This window comes from Balaenoptera acutorostrata, chromosome 11, assembly GCF_949987535.1.
Source record: "Balaenoptera acutorostrata chromosome 11, mBalAcu1.1, whole genome shotgun sequence".
Classification (NCBI taxonomy): domain Eukaryota; kingdom Metazoa; phylum Chordata; class Mammalia; order Artiodactyla; family Balaenopteridae; genus Balaenoptera; species Balaenoptera acutorostrata.
Genome location: NC_080074.1, coordinates 5,936,109 through 5,960,859, shown reverse-complemented (window position 1 = coordinate 5,960,859; position 24,751 = coordinate 5,936,109). Strand labels below are relative to the sequence as shown.

General features: G+C 43.0%; 1 protein-coding gene across 1 annotated transcript in view; it reads right to left on the bottom strand.

The window, feature by feature from the left end:
- Positions 1 to 24,751, bottom strand: part of EFCAB6 (EF-hand calcium binding domain 6) — a 252,542-nt gene that overhangs the window by 62,526 nt on the left and 165,265 nt on the right. The window contains exons 22-23 of the mRNA XM_057555849.1: positions 15,719 to 15,815; positions 2,420 to 2,538 (exon numbers count right to left, since the gene is read on the bottom strand). Coding sequence (XP_057411832.1) covers positions 2,420 to 2,538; positions 15,719 to 15,815 — 216 coding nt within the window. The remainder of the gene's footprint in view (positions 1 to 2,419; positions 2,539 to 15,718; positions 15,816 to 24,751) is intronic.

Genomic DNA, 24,751 nt, shown 5'->3' with positions numbered 1-24,751 from the left:
AGGCTCCCGCAGATTCCGAGACAGCATCAGGAGTGGAGGCAACTTCCTGGTCTCCAAAAAATACCGTCTCCCCTTTGGCCTGCAGTTGCTGGTGGGGAGCAGCTCCCTTATCTCTGTGTGACCTCCCCCCTTGCTCTTCCAGCCGGGGGGGCAGCAGCCTCCTGGCCTCTGAGTAGCAGCGCAATCCCCCTTCAGACTTCTGGTCCCCCCAGCCTCCCTTGCAGGGGTGCAGCCATCAGGGGATTCTAGCCAAAAGAATTTGGGCAAAGTGACGGCCATGTTTCCAGGCCTGGTCCTCACAAAGCTGACCAGAGGGTCCTCTGTGCTCTGTTCCCTTCTCTGCTGGTAGACACATAAGATCCAGGGATGCTGGGACTCCTGGTCCCTGAATGACTGTGAGCACAGCTCCCCAACACCCACACTAAATTGTGACATCATTATGGGGCAAGCCCCTGGGATGTTGGCCTTGTTTGTTACCGCAGCCAGCCTACCCTGATCCACACACCACTTGAGCTAACTTAGCGGGGCAGAGTGAGGCACAGAGAAGTTAAGTGACTTGACAGGGGCCACACAGCTATCAGGGGTCGAGGCACATCTGGCTGCAGAGCTCTCAACCACTCACCATCCACGGCAAACAGCCGGCTAAACAAAAGTAGATGAAATTCTCATCTCAAACAGTTTTCAGCACAGGGTAGATATCTGTGTATTTAATCATGTTAATACATGTATAAAGAAACTTGAGCCAAAAGCAACAGTGAGTGTCTCCCTCCCATGAACGTGGAGGCTTGCTCTGTCCCCCATCGGGAAGGGGGCTAAGCGTGCTCTCCTTCCACACGGGAACCCTCACGGGGACACCTGCCTCCTACACCCCTCATCCTTGCAGCTTGCACCCAGCTCCAGGGCTCGTCCCATCCCTCCCTGATGGAGACCACAGTCTCCCGATGCCCACACCCCACCAATCCCTTCCCTGAACTGCTTCCTGACTAGTCTTCCTAAAGCATGGCTTGATCCACATCACATTTCCTTGTTTCTGAACGTCTCGTTAATACGGCCAGAAAGGGAGGACTGCGGCCAGGTGATCAGCCTCGCCTTTCCTTTCTCAGCCTGGAGCCCAGGCACGGCTTGGAGAACGCCTCACCCGTCCTCCTGCCCCGTGGGTCAGGCAGCCCTCCTGCCCCGTCTGGACCTTTGGAACAATTTCAACTTCTCTCCCACCGTGACAGCCTCCTGCTCTTCCACGGCCCCCAGCACCCCTACTTTTGTCTCCCTTTCTGCTCGACATGTCCCTCCTCTGGCATTTATAACAGGTGACTCTGCACCCTGGTATTGGGGTGAATGCTTCCTGCCCCCCGACAGCTCCTCGAGCATCAGGATCACACAGTCACTTCCGCATCATCCAAAGGTCTACGTGGTGAGAGCGCCACACATTTGGCCGCTGCACCCCATCTTCTGATTACTCAGATGGACCCACTCATCTAGTCCATCAAAAGAGAAAATGGGTAGGGAGACCAAATTGTCCCTGAGTTGGAACTGATCTTAAAAAAAAAAACAAAAAACCAAGGATTTTGTAAGAACTTCAAGTTGCTTTTCTAAATTAGACACAAAACAGCCCACCTAATTCTAAACTCGGCCAACATTGCAGCTTTCCCCTTTGAACAGATGAAAAGCTGAAATACTACATGAACTGCTCCATGGGCTTGCCTCTGAGAGGGCATGCAATATTGGGGTATGATCCTGGGGGGATGCAAGTGGCAGCTAACATATAATGAAGAAGGAAGTAATTCAAAGACAGATCTGGAACTTGGAAATGGACCGCATTGTTAGTGCACCTTGAAACTTAAACACCTACACAGGGAATGTTGTAACTGGGGGCCTGGTTCAAAAACAGCTAAATCTAAAGCACATTTTGAAAAATGTAGTCAATATTAGGTTCTATTTTCAGTTTAAGACACCCTAGGGAAACCACTCCAAGTTACCAAAACTTTGGTGATTTTCTTCCAGCAAATTACTGATCTATAAAACAGTTGTGCAACATTGATTTCCATCTTTAGGTGATGGGGAGAGACCACTTTTCCCTTTACCCATTGCAGATCTGTCTGCTGAGCTACTTGTATTAGAGTTAAGTCTTTGGGGAAGGACTTAGTTCTCTGAAACAGTAAAAGGATGTGGTTGAACTCCTGGTTCCTTGGAAATGCAAAACTCTCAAGTGTAATATTTAATATTGGTGACAAGTGTTTACCTGGCTCCCCGTGTTCCTGAAGGCCAGGCTGTTGGCCAAGGCTTCTTTCTACGGGGGAACAGGACAGATACAACCATAGGAAAACCATTCCTGGTCCCACCTGACCCCTGAGGAGTGACGAAAGCCTGGTGCTGAATTTGGCCGTCCGAAATGAAAAGCCAGTCTTCAGATACCACTCACCTCATCCAAAGCTTCTCACATTCTCTGGGTGTGAGGGGAATATCAAAGCTGTACAGCGCGTTCTTTATATCCCGTCGTCGAAGAATGCCGTTGCCCTCATTGTCGGTTTCGATAAAATTCTGCAATATTCCAAGGCGGCATTTAGTAACATACAAAATTGCTCAGACAGTATACAGGCTTTTCAATAGTCAGTATCTGGAACAGTCTAAGACATTTTTCTCCCATTCCTCCTGCTTAAAAACCTTTTAATCTATGTCCTAGATATCCTCCCCATTCCTCTAAAGAAGGTGATCGAGCAAAACATGAACAAGTGTTAACATCCTAGAAGGGGCTTATTTCTGGGTAATGAGTGGTCTCAGGTGTGTGGCTTGGATTTTTCTCTGACCAACAACTTGGGATCAAACACTATTAGAAATAAGAGTCAGCCAGAGCCTGGGAAATGAGGCGTAGCCCACACTGCTTGAGGTTGTCATCTCCACAACGCAGCGAATTTGGCTGCCTGGCTGGCTGTCAGAGGGGAAATGAGGGACGTGAGACTCCGGTTGTTGTGACAAGATGGTACGGTACCATTGTAATATCCCCGAGGGGTGCAAAAGGCATCTGGGGATTTGTCACCACAGACTAGAAGAGCAGGTAGCACAGGGCGCTCTGCTCTGTCTTAAATTGTTTCCAAACAATAGCTCATTCGCTCCTCCTTCTAATACACTGTGAGGGAGACACAGTGGGTCCATCTCCCAAGTCCTCTGCGAGCATCATACCTAACGGTGAAACCACGAAACATTCCCTGTAAGATCAGGAACCAGGCAAGAATATCTCTATCGCCCTCTATTCATCATTGTACTGGAGGTGCCCGCCAGTGTAGTTAGGCAAGTTAAAATTGTTAAAAGGTGTAACAACAGGGCAGGGAGAAATACAATTGTCATTTATTCACAAATGACATGACCGTATATATAAGAATACAAGGAATCCATAAATAAATTATTACACTAAGAGGCTTTGGCAAGAAATCTGGATTCTATATCAATATGTAAAATCATCCACATTTTTATATTTCAGACATGGAAAATGAATTTAAAAAAATAACATTTACAGTAGCATCAAAAACAGAAAGTTTGAGGAATAAATCTTATAAATGATTGTAAGACTTCTACACAGCAATGTCTAAAACTTTTTTGAAAGATATTGAAAAAGATCAAAATAAATGGAGATACAATGTGTTCATTAATTGGAAGGCTCCATGTAGTAGAGATGTCATTTCTTGCCAGACATCCCAATAGTTTTTTTTTTCTTTGTGGAACTTGACGAACTGATTCAAAAACTCTCAGAGAACAAGGAGGCAGGACTTGCCGACCAGCTAATTAAGATGCCTTACTAAGTTATGGGGACTCTAAAGGTGTGGTATTGGTGCCAAGATAGACAAACTGACCAACGAACCGGAAGGAGGAGCCCAGAAACACCCATGGGCACTGACGCAGGACAGTGGTGATACTGCAGACCAGTGGGGGAGAAGATGGACTTTGCAGTGAGCGGTGCCCCGACAACTGATCTCCACACGGAAGATGGAATTGGATCCCCACAGCATGACACATGACACTTCCAGTGCTGATGTCAAGACCTGAATGTGAAAGGTGAGGCTGTGAAGCTGCTAGGGAGATCGCAGGAGGATATCTCCATGACTTCAGGGCGGGGTTTCTTCAACAAGAACTTCAGGGAGTAGTTAAAAATGTGACTACGTTAAACGAAGAACTTATGTTTATCAAAAGATATCACATAAAGAGGGTGAAAACAGGAGAGGGTGTGGCCATGATGGTGGAGTTAGGAAGACCCTGAGCTCACCTCCTCCCATGGACACACCAAAATTACAGCTATTAACAGAGAAACTATTGATGACAAAAACCAGAAGACTAGCAGAAAAGAGCTTCTGCAACTACCGATATAAAGAAGGAACCACAATGAGACCACAGAGTCATGGTATAGTCAAGACCCATACCCCTGGCAACCCACAAATGGGAGGATAATTACCATTGCAGAGGTTCTCCCCAAGAAACAAGGGGTCTGTGCCCCACACTGGGCTCCCCAGCCTGGGGTTCCTGCGCTGGGAAGATGAGCCCCCAGAACATTTGGCTTTGAAGGCCAGCAGGGCTTACTCTCGGGAGTACCGAGGGCTGTGAGAAATAGGAACTCCACTCCGAAAGGGTGCACACAAAATCTCACATGCTCCAGGCCCCAGGGTAGAAACAGTAATTTGAAAGGAGCCTGTGTCAGACCCACCTGCTGATCTTGGAAAGCCTCTTAGAGAAACAGAAGGCACCTGGGGCTTGCCCTGGGGACACAGACACTGGTGGCAACCATTTTGGGGGAGCTCGTTCTACCACGTGGACACTGGGATTGGCAAATGGCATTCTGGAATCCTCCCTCTATCTTATTAATGCTGGAACCTGGCCTGCCCACCAGCCTGTCAGCACCAGTACTGGGATGTCTCAGGACAAGCAAGCAGCTGGGCAGAGACACAGCCCCTCTCACCAGCAGGCCTGCTGCCTTAAGACACCCTGAGCCCACCACAGGGTCCAGGACTCATCCCCACATACCAGTGCACTGGCACGAGCTCTGGGACCAGCCTCACCATGAGTGGCTAGGCATCAGCCCCAGGACCCCCAGGGCCCTGGCCCTGACCACCAGCAGGCTGAAACATCCACTCCAGGACCCCCAGGGCCTTGAAGCCAGAGATCCTGAGACCTGGCTCCACCCACCAGTGAGCCAGCACTAGCCCCAGGACCAGCCTAACCCACCAGTGGGCGAGCAAAAGCCCCAGGACCCCCTGGTTCCTGACCCCACCCACCAGCCCCAGGACCACCACAGCTCTTCAGACAGCCACCCTGGGATCTAGCCCCACCCACTAGGTGGGCTGAAACCAGCTGCAAGACACCTTGGACCCCACAGAGAGCTGCCCCAGGATCCAGCCCCAACCACCAGTGGGCCAACAGCAGCTTTAGGACACGCCAGACCCTGCAGCCAGCTGTGTCAGGTATTAGCCCTTCCTACCAGCAGGCTGACACTAGATCCAGGACACCCAGCCCTGCAACCACCCACCCCAGAACCTGGCTTTGCCTACCAGTGGGCCAGCACTAGCCCTGGGACCCCTGGGGCCCTGTAGTCAGAAGTCTCATGACCTGGCCCCGCCCACCAGAAGCCAGTGGCCTCTGCACAAGGCAGAGCCTGGCAACCAACCGGACTGTGGGCCAGCCACGCCCACCAGACCACCCACAGCAGTCAGCCTGACCCAACAGGAGGAGCCACACAGCCCACATACGTGGCACCCCTAGAGCATATAGCCCTGGTGACCAGAGGGGAGTGTGCTGCTGGGATGCACAGGATGTCTCCTACAAAAGGCTACTTCTCCAAGGTCAGGAAACGTAACCAACCTAACAAATACATAGAAATAAAAGCAGCAACTTAGACAAGATAAGGCAACAGAGGAATATATTCCAAATGAAGGAACACGATAAAACCCCAGGAGAACTAAGTAAAGTGGAGATAGGCAACCTACCCAATAGAGTTTGAAACGATGATTGTAAAGAAGCTCAAAGAAATCAGGAGAAGAATGCATAAACACAGTGAGAAGTTTAACAGGGTTAGAAGATATAAAGAAGAACAAAACAGAGCTGAAGAATACAATAATTAACACACACTAAAAGGAATAAAAAATAACATAAATAAAAAACACACTAAAAGGAATCAACATATTAGATGACACAGAGGAACAGATCAGTGAGCTGGAAGACAGAGTAGTGGAAATCACTGAAACAGAACAGAAAAAAAGAATAAAGGGCTTCCCTGGTGGCGCAGTGGTTGAGAGTCTGCCTGCCAATGCAGGGGACGCGGGTTTGAGCCCTGGTCTGGGAAGATCCCACATGCTGCAGAGCAACTCGGCCCGTGAGCCACAATTACTGAGCCTGCGCGTCTGGAGCCTGTGCTCCGCAACAAGAGAGGCCACGACAGTGAAAGGCCTGCGCACCGTGATGAAGAGTGGCCCCCACTTGCCACAACTAGAGAAAGCCCTTGCACAGAAACAAAGACCCAACACAGCCATACATACATACATACATACATAAAAAAAAAAGAATGTAAGCAGACAAGAATAGCATTAAAAAAAAAAGTGAGTAATTAAAAAAAAAAAGAATAAAAAGAAATGAGGACAGTTTAAGAGACCTCTGGGACAACATCAATGTAACAACATTCGCATTATAGGAATCCCATAAGGAGAAGAGACAGAGAAAGGGGCAGAGAACATATTTGAAGACATAATAGCTGAAAACTTCCCTAACCTGGGAAAGGAAACAGACATCCAGGTACAGGAACCACAGAGAGTACCAAACAGGATCAAGGCAAAGAGGATCAAAGCAAAACACATTGTAATTAAAATGGCAACAATTAAAGATAAAGAAAGAATATTAAAAGCAGCAAGGAAAAAGCAACAAGCTACATACAAGGAATTCCCATAAGGCCATCAGCTAATTTTTCAGCAGAAACTCTGCAGGCTAGATAGAAGGGAGTGGCACAATATGTTTAGAGTGATGAAAAGGGAAAACCTACAACCAAGAATACTCTACCCAGCAAGGCTTTCATTCAGACTTGATGGACAGATCAAAAAAATTTTACAGACAAGCAAAAGTTAAAAGAATTCAGCACCACCAAACGAGCTTTACAAGAAATGTTAAAGGGACTTCCCTAAGTGAAAAAGAAAAAGGCCACAACTAGAAACATGAAAATTATGAAAGAAAAAAGCTCATTGGTAAAGGCAAATATACAGTAAATGCAGTGAATCAACCACATGTAAAGCTAGTAGGAAGGTTAAAAGACAAAAGTAGTAAAATCATCTATATCCACAAAAAGTAGTTAAGGGATACACAAAACAAAGTGATGTAAAATAAGATGTCAAAAACAGCAAGTGTGTGTGTGGGGTAAAAATGCCAGGATTGTTAAAATACATTTGAACTTAAGAGCCCAGCAACTTAAAATAATCACATGTATATACAGATTGCTATATAACCTTCACAATAACAACAAACAAAAGATCTATAATAGACACACAGAAAAAAAAAGGAATCCAAATGTAACACTAGAGATAGTCATCAAACCACAATGGAAGAGAGCAAAAGAAGAAGAAAGGAACAAAAAAGAACTATAAAAACGATCCCAAAACAATTAACAAAATGGCAATAAGTACATACCTATCAGTATTTATATTAAATGTGAATAGACTAAATGCTCCATCAAAAAACACAGAGTGGCTGAATGGATACAGAAACAAGACCCATATATATGCTGTCTACAAGAGACTCACTTCACCTCTAAAGACACACACACACTGAAAGTGAGGGGATGGAAAAAGATATTCCATGCAAATGAAAATGAAAAGAAACCAAGGGTAGCAATACTTATATCAGATAAAATAGACTTTAAAGACTGTAACAAGAGACAAAGAAGGACATTATGCAACGATCAAGAGATCAATCTAAAGAAAAGATATAACAATTCTAAATATATATGCACCCAATACAGAAGCACCTAAATACATAAAGCAAATATTAACAGACAGAAAGGGAGAAATAGACAGTAACACAATAATAGTAGGGGACTTTAATATCCCACTAACATCAATGGACAGATCATCCAGACAGAAAATGAATAAGGAAACATTGGCTTTAAATGACACATTAGATCAGATGGACCTAATTGATATATATATATATAGAATCAAAAAGCAGCAGAATACACACTCTTTTTAAGTGGACATGGAATGGTCTCCAGATCACATGATAGGACACAAAACAAGTCTCAGTAAATTTAAGAAAACTAAAATCATATCAAGCTTTTTTTTTGACCACAGCACTATGAGACTAAACATCAACTGTAAGGAACAAATTGCAAAAATCACAAACGTGTAGAGACTAAACACTATGCTACTAAACAACCGATGGATCACTGAAGCAATCAAAGAAGAAATTAAAAAATACCTGAAGACAAAAGAAAATGGAAATACAAGGACCCAAAATCTATGGGACACAGCAAAAGCAGTTCCAAGAGGGAAGTTTATAGCAAAACAAGCCTATCTCGGGAAAAAAGAAAAATCTCAAATACATAACACAACCTTACATCTAAAGGAACTAGAAAAAGAGGAGCAAAACCCAAAGTTAATAGAAGGAAAGAAATCATAATGACCAGAGCAGAAATAAATAAAATACAGACTTAAAAACACAATAGAAAAGATTAATGGAACTAAGAGCTGGTTCTTTGAAAAGATAAACACAATTGATAAACCTTTAGCCAGACTCATCAAGAGAAAAAGAGAGAGGGCCCAAACCAATAAAGTCAGAGATGAAAAAGGAGAAGTTACAACCATCACTACAGAAACACAAAGGATCACAAGAGATTACTATGAACAATTATATGCCAATAATATGGACAACCTAGGAGAAGTGGACAAATTCCTAGAAATGTACAATCTCCCAAGACTGAACTGGGAAGAAATAGAAAATATGAACAGACCAATTGCCAGTAATGAAGTTGAATCAGTAATAAAAGAACTCCCTAAAAACAAAAGTCCAGGGGCAGACGGCTTCACAGGTGAATTTTACCAAAGATTTAGAGAAGAGTTGTCAGTCTTTCTCAAAATTTCCAAGAAATTGCAGAAGAAGGAATGCTTATGAACGCATTCTATGAGGTCAGCACTACCCTGATGCCAAAACCAGACAAAGATATCACAAAAAAAGAAAATTATAGGCCACTATCACTGATGAACATATATGCAAAAATCCTCAACAAAATATTAGCAAGCCAAATTCAACAATACATTAAAAAGATCATACACCATGATCAAGTGGGATTTCTACCAAGGATGCAAGGATGGTTCAGTATCTGCAAATCAATGAATGTGATACACCACATTAACACATTGAAAAACAAAAATCAGATGACCATTTCAATTGATGCAGAAAAAGCTTTTGACAAAATTCAACACCCATTTATGATAAAAACTCTCAACAAAGTGGGTATAGAGGGAACATACCTCAACATAATAAAGGCCATATATGATAAGTCCACAGCTAACATCACACTCAATGGTGAAAAGCTGAAAGCATTTCCTCTAAGATCAGGAACAAGACAATGATATCCACTCTCACCACTTTTATTCAACATAGTACTGGAAGGCCTAGCCACAGCGATCAGACAAGAAAGAGAATGAAAAGGAATCCAAATTGGAAAGGAAGAAGTAAAACTATCACTGTTTAAAGATGACATGATACTATATGTAAAAAATCCTAAAGATGCCACCAAAAAACTACTAGAGCTCATCAATGAACTTGGTAAAGTTGCAGGATACAAAACTAATATATAGAAATCTGTTGCATTTCTATACACTAATAATAAACTATCAGAAAGAGAAATCAAGAAAATCATATCAAAAAGAATAATATATCTAGGAATAAATCTAAGGAGGTAAAAGACCCGTATTCTGAAAATTATAAGATACTGATGAAAGAAATGGAAGATGACACAAACAGATGGAAAGATATACCATGTTCATAAGTTGGAAGAATTAATATTGTTAAAATGACCACACTACCCAAGGCAATCTACAGATTCAATGCAATCCCTATCAAAATACTACTGGCATTTTTCACAGAACTAGAACAAATAATTCAAAAATTTGTATGGAGACTGAATGTCAATATTATGACATAGTATAAGTGTGTTTCATGTTTGGTAATTGCAATCATTGTTGCTTTTGTTGTGGTCATCCATGTACAATGCTTGGTGTCAGTCTATCTATCTCTTGTAAAAATAAAATACAGAAAAAAAAAAAATTTGTATGGAAACACAAAAGACTCCAAATAACCAAAACAGTATTGAGAAAGAAGAACAAAACTGGAGGTATCACACTAACTGATTTCAAACTAAACTACAAAGCTACTGTCATAAAAACAGTATCCTACTGGCACAAAAACAGACACATAGATCAATGGAACAGAATAGAGAGCCCAGACATGAACCCACACTTATATGGGCAATTAATCTATGACAAAGGAGGCAAGAATATACCATGGGAAAAAGACAGCCTTATCAATAAATGGTGTTGGGAAAACTGGACAGCTACATGCAAAAGACTCAAACTGGAGTACTCTCTCACACCATGCACAGAATAAATTCAAAATAGATTAAAGTCTATTTAATCAGTTGTAAGACCTGAAACCATAAAACTTCCAGAAGAAAACATAGGCAGTAATCTGGCATCCATCGTAGTAGTGTTTTTTTGGATACGTCTCCTCAGGCAAGGGGAACAAAAGCAAAAATAAACAAATGGGACTACATCAAACTCAAAAGCCTTTGCACACAGCAAAGGAAACTATCAAGAAAACAAAAAGCCACTTACTGAATTGGAGACGATATCTGCAAATGATATATTCTTATAAGGGGTTAATCCAAAATATACAAAGAACTCATAGAACTCAACACCAAAAAACCAAACAACTTCATTAAAAACTGGAGTTGCAGCATAATGTACAATAGCCAAGATATGGAAGCAACTTAAGTATCCACTGATAGATGAATGGATAAAGAAGATGTGGTATATACACATATATACAATGGGATATTACTCAGCCATAAAAAAGAACGAAATCTTGCCATTTGTGACAACATGGATGGACCTAGAAGCATTATGTCAAATGAAAGAAGTCAGACAGGGAAAGACAGATACTGTATGGCTTCACTTCTATGTGGCATCTAAAAAATACAACAAATGAACAAACAGAACAAAACAGAAACAGAGTTATAGATGCAAAGAACAAACAGGTGGTTACCAGAGAAGAGGGGGCTGGGAGGAGGAAAGAAATAGGTGAGGGCAATTAAGCGGTACAAACTTCCAGTTGCAAAATAAATGAGTCACAGGTATAAAAGCTACAGTGTGGGGAATACAGTCAATAACTAAGTAGTATCTTTGTGGTGACACATAATAACTAGACTTATCCTGGTGATCATTTTGAAATGAACAAAAGAAAAATCACTATGTTGTGTAACAGGAACGAACATAATGTTTTAGTCAATTATACTCTAAAAACAAACAAACAAGCATACAAACAATTCATAGAAAAAGAGATCAGATTTGTGATTACCAAAAGCAAGGGGTGCGGGGAGGGGGAATTGGATGAAGGTGGTCAACAGGTACTACAAAATTCCGGTTCTAAGATAAATAAGTACTAGGGATGTAATGTTCAACATGATAAATATCATGAGTACAGCTGAATATAATGAACACAGTTGTATGTATAACATATATATAATATATAACACATCTGTATGTTATATACGAAAGTTAAGAGAGTAAAACCTAAGAATTCTCATCACACACAACATTTTTTTCTATTTCTTTAATTTCATATTTATATGAGATGATAGACGTTCACTAAACTTATTGTGATAATCATTTCACAGTATACGTAAGTCAAATCATTATGCCATACACCTTAAACTTGTATGGTGCTGTATGTCAATTATATCTCAATAAACTGGAAGAAAACTTATATTAAATTTTTTTTCAAGGGTGAAGACTGAACACAAACTGAGAGAAGATATCTGCATCACTTACCACTTACAAAAGTCTACTGGCCAAACCAAAGTAAGCGTTCCCACTGACCAAGGAAAGAAAGACAGACAAGCCAGTGTGAAAACTGTAAAAAAGTCTCAAGCAGGCACTTCGCAGATAAAGAAAACTGACTAATGAATAAACAAATGAAAAAATGCCCAATTTCATTAGTAAACAACAAATGCTAATTAAAGCAGCAACGAGCTACTGCTACACATCCAGTGGAGGGGAAGAAAGTAAGATGTCTGAGAGTCCCAACAGAGCCCTGTGACCCACAATGCCGAAAATATTTACTGTCTTGCCCTTCACAGAAAAAGCGTAGCTCCCTGGTCTAAGATACTGTTAATATATTCTATTCCTTCATCTGGATGGTGGTTACATGGTGGCGTACAATCTGGGATACACAGTGACTACACATTATACACACTTATTTAAACTACACATATACGTTATACATATAATACACATATATTATAAAACATGTATGTTAAATGTACATATATACATACATATTATATATACATAGTTATATATATATATTATTTTTATATTCCACTGTAGCGTCACAAATTAAAAAACAATTAAGCTTAAAAAAGTTAGGCCTGGAGGATTTCAAAGCCCCATTAAAAACTTAGAGCACATAGCACAACGGTGTGAATGTACTTCATACCGCTGAACTGGTACACTTAAAAATGGTTGAGATGGTAAATTTTATGTTATGTGCATTTTACTGCAACTTTTTAAAAGCTAAAGCATGTACAGCCTGCCATGATCCGCCCACTGCCTCGCACTGAAAACCACCTGCTCTGACCCCTAGGTCTGACACATCCCTGCTGAACTCTTTGTACTCCCCACTGTGCCCATCAATCCCACACGTGTTTGCCTTAGTTCAGTCCTGGTATCCTCCACCTCCCGAGCACCTCCCCAGTCCAACACTTGCTCATCTTTCAAGTGACCTCTTCTTGGGTACCCCATTATACGCAAGCCACTTCCATTGTAACACACATCATTCTTCAGAGTTCCCATTGGTGTTTACACCACAAGTCTCTTGGGGGCACAGACCATGTCTTTATTTTTTTTGTCATTGTGTCTTTAGTACCTTACACAGTTAGCTCATAATAATGTTTGCTGAAGAAACCAATGAACTTATTTTCCAAAAACACCTAAATAGCAATGAGCATATTAAGCTGCCCCAAATGGGACGACTCCTATGTACTTCTGAGAATGCAGCTGGAGGTGCCCCCAGCAGCGCATGGCGGAGCGGGGAGCCCGTGACTCTATGTGAAGGTCACTAGATGACTAAACGCTGAATCCTTGTTCAAGTTCAAACACGGTTTTACTGGAGAATACATCCTTTTGGATATTAGCAGGTCCTGTTTGGTGAACTCCCAACAGAAATGCGGCAGAAGGGAGACTCCACACTTTTGGTCACCTTCACCATCTCTAAACGCTGGGACGCGGAAGTGATGAGCGGGGATGGGAGCACCGAGTGAGAACACCCATCTCATCACCAGTTGGCCCGGTGGGAATACTGCTGATCTTATTTAGGTATTATACTTTCTGCCGGTTTAGAATTCAGAACTAATTCCTTCAGTGCTTTAGTCAAAACAAACTGAGAGAGTGGCAGAGATATCCACACACGCAGGATCATTTAGTCCTGTGGGGGCCAGTGAGGTGACATGATGCTCGATTCTGGACAAAGCGCGTCCTCTCCCCACCAGGCTCAGTCCTAGGAGAGATGGAGGAGGTCTCCACCGATAGACGCAAGGCTCCTGGTTTAGCAGCACAGCGCCCTGGGGTCCCCACGCCTCCTCCACACATAGTTTGGGGTCCCGCACGACATCAAGGATGAAGGTGGCTACGAGAGGCCGTGGAATCGAGGTGGAGTGAGAGCCCACACGGACGGGGAGGACGTCACCCAGCCAGGAGGCCGGGACAGGAGGGGAGGGGGCCCCGCAGGGTGTCGTGGAGCCGGGGGTGGAGGCGTTTCAGGAAGGATGGTCTGAACAAGGCAGAAACAAAGACCTCCACAGCCTCTGGCCACTCCCAGCGGCCTGCTCCTTTCAGCGCCCATCTGCTTTGTTAATAATCTGTCACCTCCCCTGGCTCGTGAGCTCCGCCAGGCGGGAGCAGACAGGCCTTGGTTACCACTGAACCCGGGGCACAAACCCCTGCGCAGTGAGGCTGTGCTAAGTCAAAGCGGGGTCGGATGAAGCTGCGAAGGGCCCTGGACGTGGCCCTCGGGAGTCCCTGGAGTCCGACCACAGGGCGGGCTGCTCCCGTGAGGGGAAGGAGGGCGGGGCAGCTGAGAGCAGAGGCACGCTGGGGAGAAGGGGCTTTTTCTTAAATAGGTTTGAGGGAGTTTGAAGGCAGAGAGAAGCGGGGATGGGGCGGGCACGCGGGAAGGCGGTCAGGTGGCCGGCTCTGCCCTCTCCCCGGCCGGCGCCACTGTGTCCTGTGTGGCCGCTGCTTACAATCCCCAGCTTGCCCTGCACTCCTCGACCCAAAGGACTGCTCTGGAAGGCTGGCCCGGCTTCAGAAGGTGTGATTGGCCGGCCTGGGCTGGCACAGTCAGGCTGTGAGGCAGCCCGGTGCGTAACAGGACTTAAAAGCGGGACTTCACATCGGGCACAGGCCAAGACAGAGCAAACATAGATAGAAAATGACCACATGGGGGCTTCCCTGGTGGCGCAGTGGTTGAGAATCTGCCTGCCAATGCAGGGGACACGGGTTCGAGCCCTGGTCTGGGAAGATCCCACATGCCGCGGAGCAACTAGGCCCGTGAGCCACAATTACTGAGCCTGCGCGTCTGGAGCCTGTGCTCTGCAACAAGAGAGGCCGCAATAGTGAGAGGCCCGCGCACCGCGATGAAGAGTGGCCCCCACTTGCCGCGACTAGAGAAAGCCCTCGCACAGAAACGAAGACCCAACACAGCCATAAATAAATAAATAAAAAATTAAAAAAAAAACAAAAAACCAATTGTTAAAAAAAAAAAAAAAAAAAAGAAAATGACCACATGAAACAAAGTGGAGACATTCTTCAGAATAGTGTGAAAATACTTCCGTAATGCAGTATACAAATACTTTTTAAAATGAAGTTTTTGTGTCCTTGTTGCACTGAGAAGTGGTGACCCCACATCCTAGACCTCAGGCTGACCCAGGCTTGCATTTCAGATCTACTGTCCTGCAGGTACAGCTGCCATTGCTAAGAGTATGTTTCCCATCCTGACACCATAATCACAGTTTACACAATTGCACATGGAGGGTATTCACCTTCAAACTATGCTTTCTATAATTTTAGCAAGACAGGAAGAAATACCTCTTTAAAAAGCATGTTTATAACTGTGTAAAAGCAAGAATGATAGCGTCTTACATTTTTCATTTAAATTTTTAATTCATATCAAACCTGAGATAAAGCCAGCAATTTCAGTCCACGTAACTCTTACAATTACTTATTTTTCTAAAGATCAATTGACCTTGAATGTGAGAATCTATTTTGAAAAAGTATTTTAAGAAAAAAAGGAGTCCCTAGATTGGTATACAAAGTTGCTTTGCCATCTTAGTGACTGGATGGAAAATAGCTCCCTCATCCCAATGATCTTGGAACATTGAAATAGATTCCCTTTCCTTTTAAGGAAATAATCATTTTCTTACCTTAGACAAGTCTGACCATCTGGTTTTTGCTTTGGTAACAAGATACTGATGTGCTTGTTCACAAGCCAGTTCTGAATCTGCGACCTTCTGTTTTGGTCTTAAAAGAAAAAAAAAAAATGAATCTGTTTAAATTTAATGGACTCATTAATCTCCCAAGGGATTCCCCTACCCCAGTTTGTTTCAAAGATAGCGTTAAAGTCTGCTATTTCACATCTGGTCTAACTTAATTCTTAAAATACAGTCTTATTTCCCCAGCTGCATGTTAGGGAAATCTTAAATTTTAGGAGTCCTTGCTTATTTCCAGATAAATGCTGTTCAACTTTTCCTGCAGTTCACAAAACAAAAAGGGCTCATTTATTCCCAGAGGGATAAAAAACACACTATCACATCGTCTTCGGATGAAGACAACTAAAAACTTTTTTTCCTGAACATACACGTTGGCGTGATCACGCAGACCAAAGCAAACAGTCCAGGAACACTGTGGGAATGTGACCTACAGACTCTGTCTCAGCTCATGTTCAAAGGTTCGGTCTGTGGGATGTAAAATGATCAAAACTCTGTTTACTCACAGAATGATGGGCGCCAAAGACACTTTAAAAAAAGACTGTGGCTAGGCCTCCACGGGGCACAGTGAAGACTGTGGCTGAAGGAGTTTGGGGTGCCCTGGATTCTTCCAATCACTAAAACAAATTAGGGGCGCGTGAAACCCTGTAAAACCCTTCGCCACTTCTTTCTCCGCGGTCGCCTTGCTTGGAACCACGCTCGCGCACAGGCACGTGGGTGATCAGTGCGTCTTGCCTGAGGGTGAGTAAGGGGGACACCTGAGCGAGGCCCCACAGGGACCCTCACAGGAACTTCCCCTCAAGGGATCCTGGAAAACCAGGGTGGGGACAGCACACAAGCCCCACGTCGCCCTTTTAAAGAAGTGGTGTTATTCATGCTCTAGCAGGTGAGCTGCTCATAAGGAAAAAAAATCTAAAGTCAACCAGGAGGCTGCCAGTTGAGAAAATGCAGCAGTCAGAGGTTTATGTGATCCCCAAAGACGCGGCTTTGTAGCTGACCCTTTGTATGTGATGCCAGGTGGGGACCACTGTGGTTTTAGGGTAATCGTGGCCTCCACAAGCTCTGTGACCAGTCAGGCTGGAACTACCGAATCTGGGTTTTCACACCAGCGCCGGCACTGCCACCCCAGTTTGCAAAAGGGGATGCTGTGGTTTAGAGCGGTGAAGTCACCTGCCGAAATTGCACAGCCAGTACCGGGAATCCTGGCACTCAAACTCAGGGCCCTCCCATGCTAGAGGAAAGCCTTTCTCACCGTTGTCATTCCGTCTGAAGCTACAGTTTTGGTAGCCCCTCTAACTTCACTCCTCAGAGGAAAGGATCCATTAAGTATTACATTTCACAGAGGTGAGGGCCACCCATGGTTTTTACGCACGCAGGATCTTCTTTTCATTTAACGTGTCTATTTCAATTCAACTAGAGCAGTTCTGCTGAGCACCACTGGAGTGCCAGGCACTGTGTGAGGTCCTGGGGAAAGTGAAGCCTGCAGTGTCCCAGAGAAGGCCCTCCTGGAACATCCCACTACTGTCCTACATTTTAAAAGCAGACGGCAGGGCACAGCACTGGAACCAACAAATTAAGCAGTAATCATTGCTCTTCATGTGGCTTCTCCTTTAAATTCTTTCTCAGAAACTCTGCTGCTGGTCTCAGCTCTCCTGGAACGCTCCTTGGGTTCCCCGATGACTGACAGTGCTCCGTACGCACTGGTCACCAGAAACACCGTGGCCCTCGTTACCGCAGAAGCCCACACTGTGCTGTTGACCCATGTGTCACGTGGGAAGGGTCTTATTCAGACCAGCGCTTCTTTGGTGAATTACATAAACTTTGACTCCTGTGGTTTGGCAAACAAAACTTCTTGCATTTCCTCAGTGGGCAGGTGCTGAGGACCCGCTGCAGCTGGGCGGGGTCTTCTCCCTCTTCCCATGTCGCTGCTGAAATGGACCAAATGAGGTCATGCCCTCTTTCATTTTCTCTCCTGGCAGATGCCAGCTTGTGGGGAGCACAGGTGAACTATGGCTGGCACACCTCCCCTGACTGAGACCCCCCAACACACAGTCTTTAAATTCGCCAGTTACTTCTTTTTTTTTAATAGCTTTTTAAAAAAATTTTTACTTATTTATTTATTTTCATATTTATGGCTGTGTTGGGTCTTCGTTTCTGTGCGAGGGCTTTCTCTAGTTGTGGCAAGCGGGGGCCACTCTTCATCACGGTGCGCGGGCCTCTCACTATCACGGCCTCTCTTGTTGTGGAGCACAGGCTCCAGACGCGCAGGCTCAGTAGTTGTGGTGCACGGGCTTAGTTGCTCCGAGGCATGTGGGATCTTCCCAGACCAGGGCTCGAACCCGTGTCCACTGCACTGGCAGGTGGATTCTCAACCACTGCGCCACCTGCCAGTTGCTTCTATATTACCAAGTCCGGGGGTCTTTGCTGGCCTCACGTGTGACGCTGTCAACCAGCTCTCCCCTCTCTAGTCACCTTCATGAGGCTGCTCTTTAAATGACACCATGGGGTGGAACACCCACCACCTGGCACACGTGTGCCCTCAGTGAGTGACTCTCCCTCTCTGCCTGCCCCCTCGACCACTCCTTCTCTCTCCTTCCACCCCAAAGCTCACTTACTCTTCTGAGAGGTCATCCCCGCTCCTGCCCCCAGCTACCACCTGGATGCCGTTTGCCCACACTTCTGTGCCATTAGCACGGTAACCTCACCTGCTTCTCCATTCCATCTCCAACTGTCTACCGGACTTCACAGAATCATGGAATTTCAGGGTGGAAAAGGATCCAAAGATCAAGCAGTCTAATCTTCTATTGCTACTTTACCACTAAGGTTGTGGAAGGTTGGGTGGATTATGTTGCATTTTCACAGCTATTGTTTAAAAGGACTGTAGGTCCTCATGATGCCTGTTCCCCTGCCTTCACCGTTAGGTGCCTCGTAAATCCTGTCTGAACCCAGACGTCTCACCTGGACTTCCCTCAAAAGGATGGAGGTCCTGAGAGGCATGTTCTATCTCTGCAAAGTCAACTCACTATCAAGCTGATCTCACTGTCTAGACACATGTCCAAGCAGCCTCCCTACCCAATTCCTTTTCCAGGCTATGAGGCTGGATTATTTTTCTTAGTGACTCGTGCTCAAACCAGGAGCTCCTACCATTTCCCATTCATTTCTCCTCTGTACCATTTTATATCCTTGTCTCCTATAGAGAGATTGGAAGGTTTTTCTGTGGCCTTTTCCAGAAGTCACTTATTTTCTCTCCTATTGTCTGCCTCTTTAGATCTTGACAATCAGTCAGATCCAGCCTTCCTATCAGCCAGACTGTCAGTCACAAATACATACAATGTGCTGCTCTAAGTCCTACAAACACAATGATGAGCATGGTGAACGGAACCCATGTCCTCAAGGAGCGCATCCTTTGATGGCAGGAATGTACAGCAAACACATGGAAAAATAAGTGAATCAGATAACTTCAGCTACTGAATGTGACTGAGAATGATGGACCAGGGCGGGGTCCGGGGCACTTCAGCCAAGAAGACCAGAGAGCGGGGACTCCTTGAGGCATGAGTGATGAGGAGGTGCTGTGTGATCCTGGGGAGCAGTGTTCCAAGCAGGGCAAGAGTCCTGAGATGCTCTTCCAGTCCCAGTTAAGATGGAGTAGATACACATACTTCCTTCCTCCTCTCTCTTCCACTGGTTACAACCAAAAACTCTAGACAGAATACAAAAAGTAACTCTCTGAAGACAGTAAAAAGTAAATAATAGGAGGCTTATGGAGAGGGAAATCAAAACTTGAAGAATGACTTATATAATGGTGAGATTCATGGGCTTTTGTCCTCCCATATCTCCAGCTTAAGGGCTGCTTAAAGGCAGTCCTAATTCTGGAACTGTGCAGTGGATGTGGACAGAGAAATCTCCAAAAGAAAGTCCGTTTTTCTGACCGAAGAACTAGGAAGGTGAGCCCCTGAAGTACAAAGAGCATGGGGGAAATCCCCCCTTTCTTGTCTCTTTTTACCATCCTGGTCCTGATCTGAGGCAAGCCCAGTTACAAAACTGCACTTCTATAGTGGTGCCAGCAATAGTATTGGCCAAGTAGGTACCCACAACTGAAATTCTTCTCTCTAACCAGAGGAGATGGTAAAAGGGGTCCCTGTGTTCAAGGAGGATCGGAGAAATCCACATTATTTTCTCTTTCTCGTTTTTCTCCCACCATGTTGGCCTGGAGGTGGACCCAGTTATGAGAAGCACTCAGTAGCACAGAATGGCTAAAACCTAAGATTTTCCAACCAGAAGGACAAAAAAGGGGTCCCTGAGTGCTGGAGAGTGTGGGGAGAAATCATAGAGAGTGCTAGAAAAAGGGATGCCCAAATAAATGAAGGAAGTTCCAGGTTCACCTGTGATGTGCACGTGTGAAACTAACCCAAAGCAGCACAGTGAAAGCTTTGAGAACTTGACTACAGTGTAGTTAAGACTGTCTCCTGTGTGCTGCACTCATGGGCTGACCTGATAGAGCTACAAGGACTTTGAAAACTGAACTGATATTGAAACCACAGAAGGTAGGTCAGAACTTGCACTCTGAAACTAAATGGATTGATTGCCTGTCTAAAAAAAATCAGTCAACGCATTACCAAGGATTTTAACAGGACCAGAGTGTCACAATATAACATTAAAAATGTCCATGATAGGGCTTCCCTGGTGGCGCAGTGGTTGAGAGTCTGCCTGCTAATGCAGGGGACGCGGGTTCGAGCCCTGGTCTGGGAAGATCCCACGTGCCGCGGAGCGGCTGGGCCCGTGGGCCACGATTGCTGAGCCTGCGCGTCTGGAGCCTGTGCCCCGCGATGGGAGGGGCCGCGATAGAGAGAGGCCCGCGCACCACGATGAAGAGCGGTCCCCGCACCGCGATGAAGAGTGGCCCCCGCTTGCCGCAACTGGAGAAAGCCCTCGCACGAACCGAAGACTCAACACAGCCAAAAATAAATAAATAAATAAATAAATAAATAAATAAATAAATAAAAAAGAATCTGTTGGCTTCACAGCCTAGTGGAGCCGGTACAGCAAAAAAAAAAAAAAAAAAAAAAATGTCCATGATACAGTCCAAAATTACTCAATATACAGAGGACCAGGAAAATCCCAACAATTTTCAAGATAAAAGACAACAAGCACCAACTCCAAGATGACCCAGATGTTGAAATTATCATATTTAAAAGCAGCTATTATAACCATGAAGTAAGAGTACACATTCTTAAAATAAATGGAAAGACAAGTTCTGAGCAAAGAAATTGCAGTCAAAAAAAAAAAAAGAACCAAGTGGAAACTTTAGAACTGGAAAAAACAACAACTGAAATAAAATTTTCACTGGATTGGCTCAATGACAGAATGGAGATGATAGAGGAGTGAGTCAGTGAACTTGAAAATGGATGACTAGAAATAATCTAATCTGATCAACAGAGGGAAAAAAAAGAATATATCTCCAAGGACTATGATAGAGAGACCTGTGATACAAAAACAAAAGGTCTAACATCCATGTCACTGGAGTACTGAAAGGAGAAGAGAAAAAGATTGGTACAGAAAAAAATTTAAAACTTCAGGAAATAATAGCTGAAACCTGCCCAAATTTGGTGGAAAAACATAGATTCAGGAAGTTCAGCAAACCTCAAAAAAGATAAACTCAAAGAAAATCATGCTCAAACACATCATAATAAAACTACTGAAAACCAAAGCTAAAGAAAGAATCTTGAAAGCAACCTGAGAAAAATGACACATTACAGAGGGAAAACCATTTGAATGACTGTAGATTTCTCCTCACAAACTGTGGAGGCCAGAAGACAATGGAACAACATTTTTAAAGTGTTATAACAAAAGAATTGTCAACCCATAATTCTATATCCAGAAAAAAAAAACTGTTAGAAATGAAGGAGCAATAAAGATATTCTCAATGAAGGAAAACTATGGTAACGTGTCTCCAGTAGACATGCTAAAAGAAGTTCTTCAGGGGAAGGAAAATGACAGCGGAGAGAGACACTTTTGAGCTTGAGAAATAAAAGAAGAGAAGCAGAAATGGTAAATACAAATATACTTTTTCTCAGAGTTTCAAAATACATGAAGCATAAATTGATAAAAATGGAAGGAGAAATAGACAGATACAAAATTATTGTTGGTGACGTCAACACTCCTCTCTCAGTAACTGATAGAACAAATAGAAAATAGGCGAGAAGCTAAACACTATGACCAACGTGATCTTATTGACATTTATAGAACCCTCCACCCAACAACAGCCCAATATACATTCTTCTCAAGTATACATGGAATGTTCACCAAGACAGACGATTTCTAGGGTCGTAAAATGAACCTTACCAAATTTAAAAGAATTAAAATCATACGAAGTATGTTATCTAAACTTAACAGAATTAAACTAGAAATAAATAACAGAAAGATAGTTGGAAACCATGGAAATATTTTGAAAAAAAACCATACTTCTAAATAATCCAAGGTTTCAAGAAACAGTCTAAAGGGAAATTAGAAAATATTTTGAACTGAATGAAAATGAACACTATAACATATCCAAACTTGTGAAACGCAGCTAAATCAGTGCCTACAAGGAACCTGATAGCATTAAGGGCTCATATAGAAAAGAAAGAATTCAAATAAAAAATCTGAGTTTTCAGCTTAAGAAAATAAAAAAGGAGGGCAAACTACAGTTGACCCTTGCACAACACAGGTTTGGACTGCACGAGTCCACTTATATGCTGATTTTTTTCAATAAATATATTGGAAAATTTTTTGTAGATTTGTGACAATTTGAAAAAAATTCACAGATTAACCACATAGCCTAGAAATATTGAAAAAAAATTAAGAAAAAGTTAGATATGTCATGAATGTATAAAATATAATATATGTAGATACTAGTGTATCCTTACATAGGCATAAGGTGAGTGATATTTAATATAAAATTAATATGTTAGTTTTCTTCCTCTTTTATAACTTTGCTTTCAAAGAATTATATTACCGTACAGTGTGCTTCTCTCTCTCTCTCGTATTGGAGAAATTGTGTATCAGCCTATCATCACAGGCAAGTGGGTTTTTTTTAGAGTAACAATGATTCCAATACTATATTATGAATATGATTGGAATACTGTATGCTATAAAAATTTTATAATGATTCATTCTTTAGTGTATAGGCTAGGCTACCATGACGCAATTGTATCAATTACACCACACTCCCATAAAGCAATCATATTACTGCTTCTTTGTTAACAATGCATGAATCGTTATACCGCTAAACAAATATGAATTTCTTTTTCACATTATCTTTCCATTTTTGATGTCCAGAGTTACACACCAAAATGTATGACACCTGCAGTGTTTTGTACTATATGAGACAATATTGATATGGGTACTGACAGACAGATGATTCATCTTGTAAAAGACAATGTAAACTTACATACGGTACTATAAATACAGTACTATAAATGTGTTTTCTCTTTCTTATGACTTTTTTTAACATCTTTATTGGAGTATAATTGCTTTACAATGGTGTGTTAGTTTCTGCTTTATAACAAAGTGAATCAGCTATACATATACATATATCCCCATATCCCCTCCCTCTTGCATCTCCCTCCCACCCTCCCTATCCCACCCCTCTAGGTGGTCACAAAGCACTGAGCTGATCTCCCTGTGCTATGTGGCTGCTTCCCACTACCTATCTATTTTACATTTGGTAGTATATATAAGTTTCTTATGACTTTCTTAATAACATTTTCTTTTCTCTAGCTTGCTTTATTGTAAGAATACAGCATATAATACGTATAACATACAAATTATGTGTTGACTGACTTTATGTTATTGGTAAGCTTCCAGTCAACAGTAAGCTATTAGTAGTTAAGTTTTGGGGGAGTCAAAAGCTATACACAGATTTTTGACTGTGCAGGGGTTTGGTGCCCCAACCCCTGTGTTGTTCAAGGATCAACTTGTATACTTAAAGCAAGAAGAAAGGAGAAAATAATAAAGAATAGAAATCAATGAAATCGAAACAGAAAAACAATAGAGAAAAAGAAATGAAACATAAAGCTGGTTCTTTGAAAACATCAGTAAAATTGATGAACCTTCAGCTAAATGAATCAAGAAAAGAGGAGAGAAGACATCAACTACCAATATAAGAAATGAAAAAAGGGACATCACTAAAGACCACACAGATATTAAAAGAATAGTAAGGGAATACTATGAACAACTTCATTCTTATGAATTTAACAACTTAGATGAAACAGACCAATAGTTTAAAAGACAAAAATTACTAAAACTCAGTCAAGAAGGATTAGAAACCCTGAATGATCCTATAACAATTACAGTAATTAGATTTGTAGTTAAAATTCTTCTGACAAAGGAAAGTCCAGGACCTGATGATTTCATTGGTGAATTCTTTTTTTTTTTTTTTTTTTAATTTTATTTATTTATTTATTTATTTATTTTTGGCTGTGCTGGGTCTTCGGTTCGTGCGAGGGCTTTCTCTAGTTGCGGCAAGTGGGGGCCACTCTTCATCGCGGTGCGGGGACCGCTCTTCATCGCGGTGCGCGGGCCTTTCACTATCGCGGCCCCTCCCGTTGCGGGGCACAGGCTCCAGACGCGCAGGCTCAGCAGCTGTGGCTCACGGGCCCAGCTGCTCCGTGGCATGTGGGATCTTCCCAGACCAGGGCTCGAACCCGTGTCTCCTGCATTAGCAGGCAGATTCTCAACCACTGCGCCACCAGGGAAGCCCCATTGGTGAATTCTATCAAATATTTAAAGAGAAATAGTGATTCTGTATGATCGAGAAAATAGAAGAGTGGCATTCATGACTTTTATTCTTTCTTAGAGGTCTTCCAAAAAACAACAAAAAATGTATTTATTTTCTTTATGAAATAAAACTCCTTCTATCTTGCAATTACCATGTGGGTCCATTGAAACCTCTTAGAATATGATAGATCATGGGATCTTAGTGATCTTGAT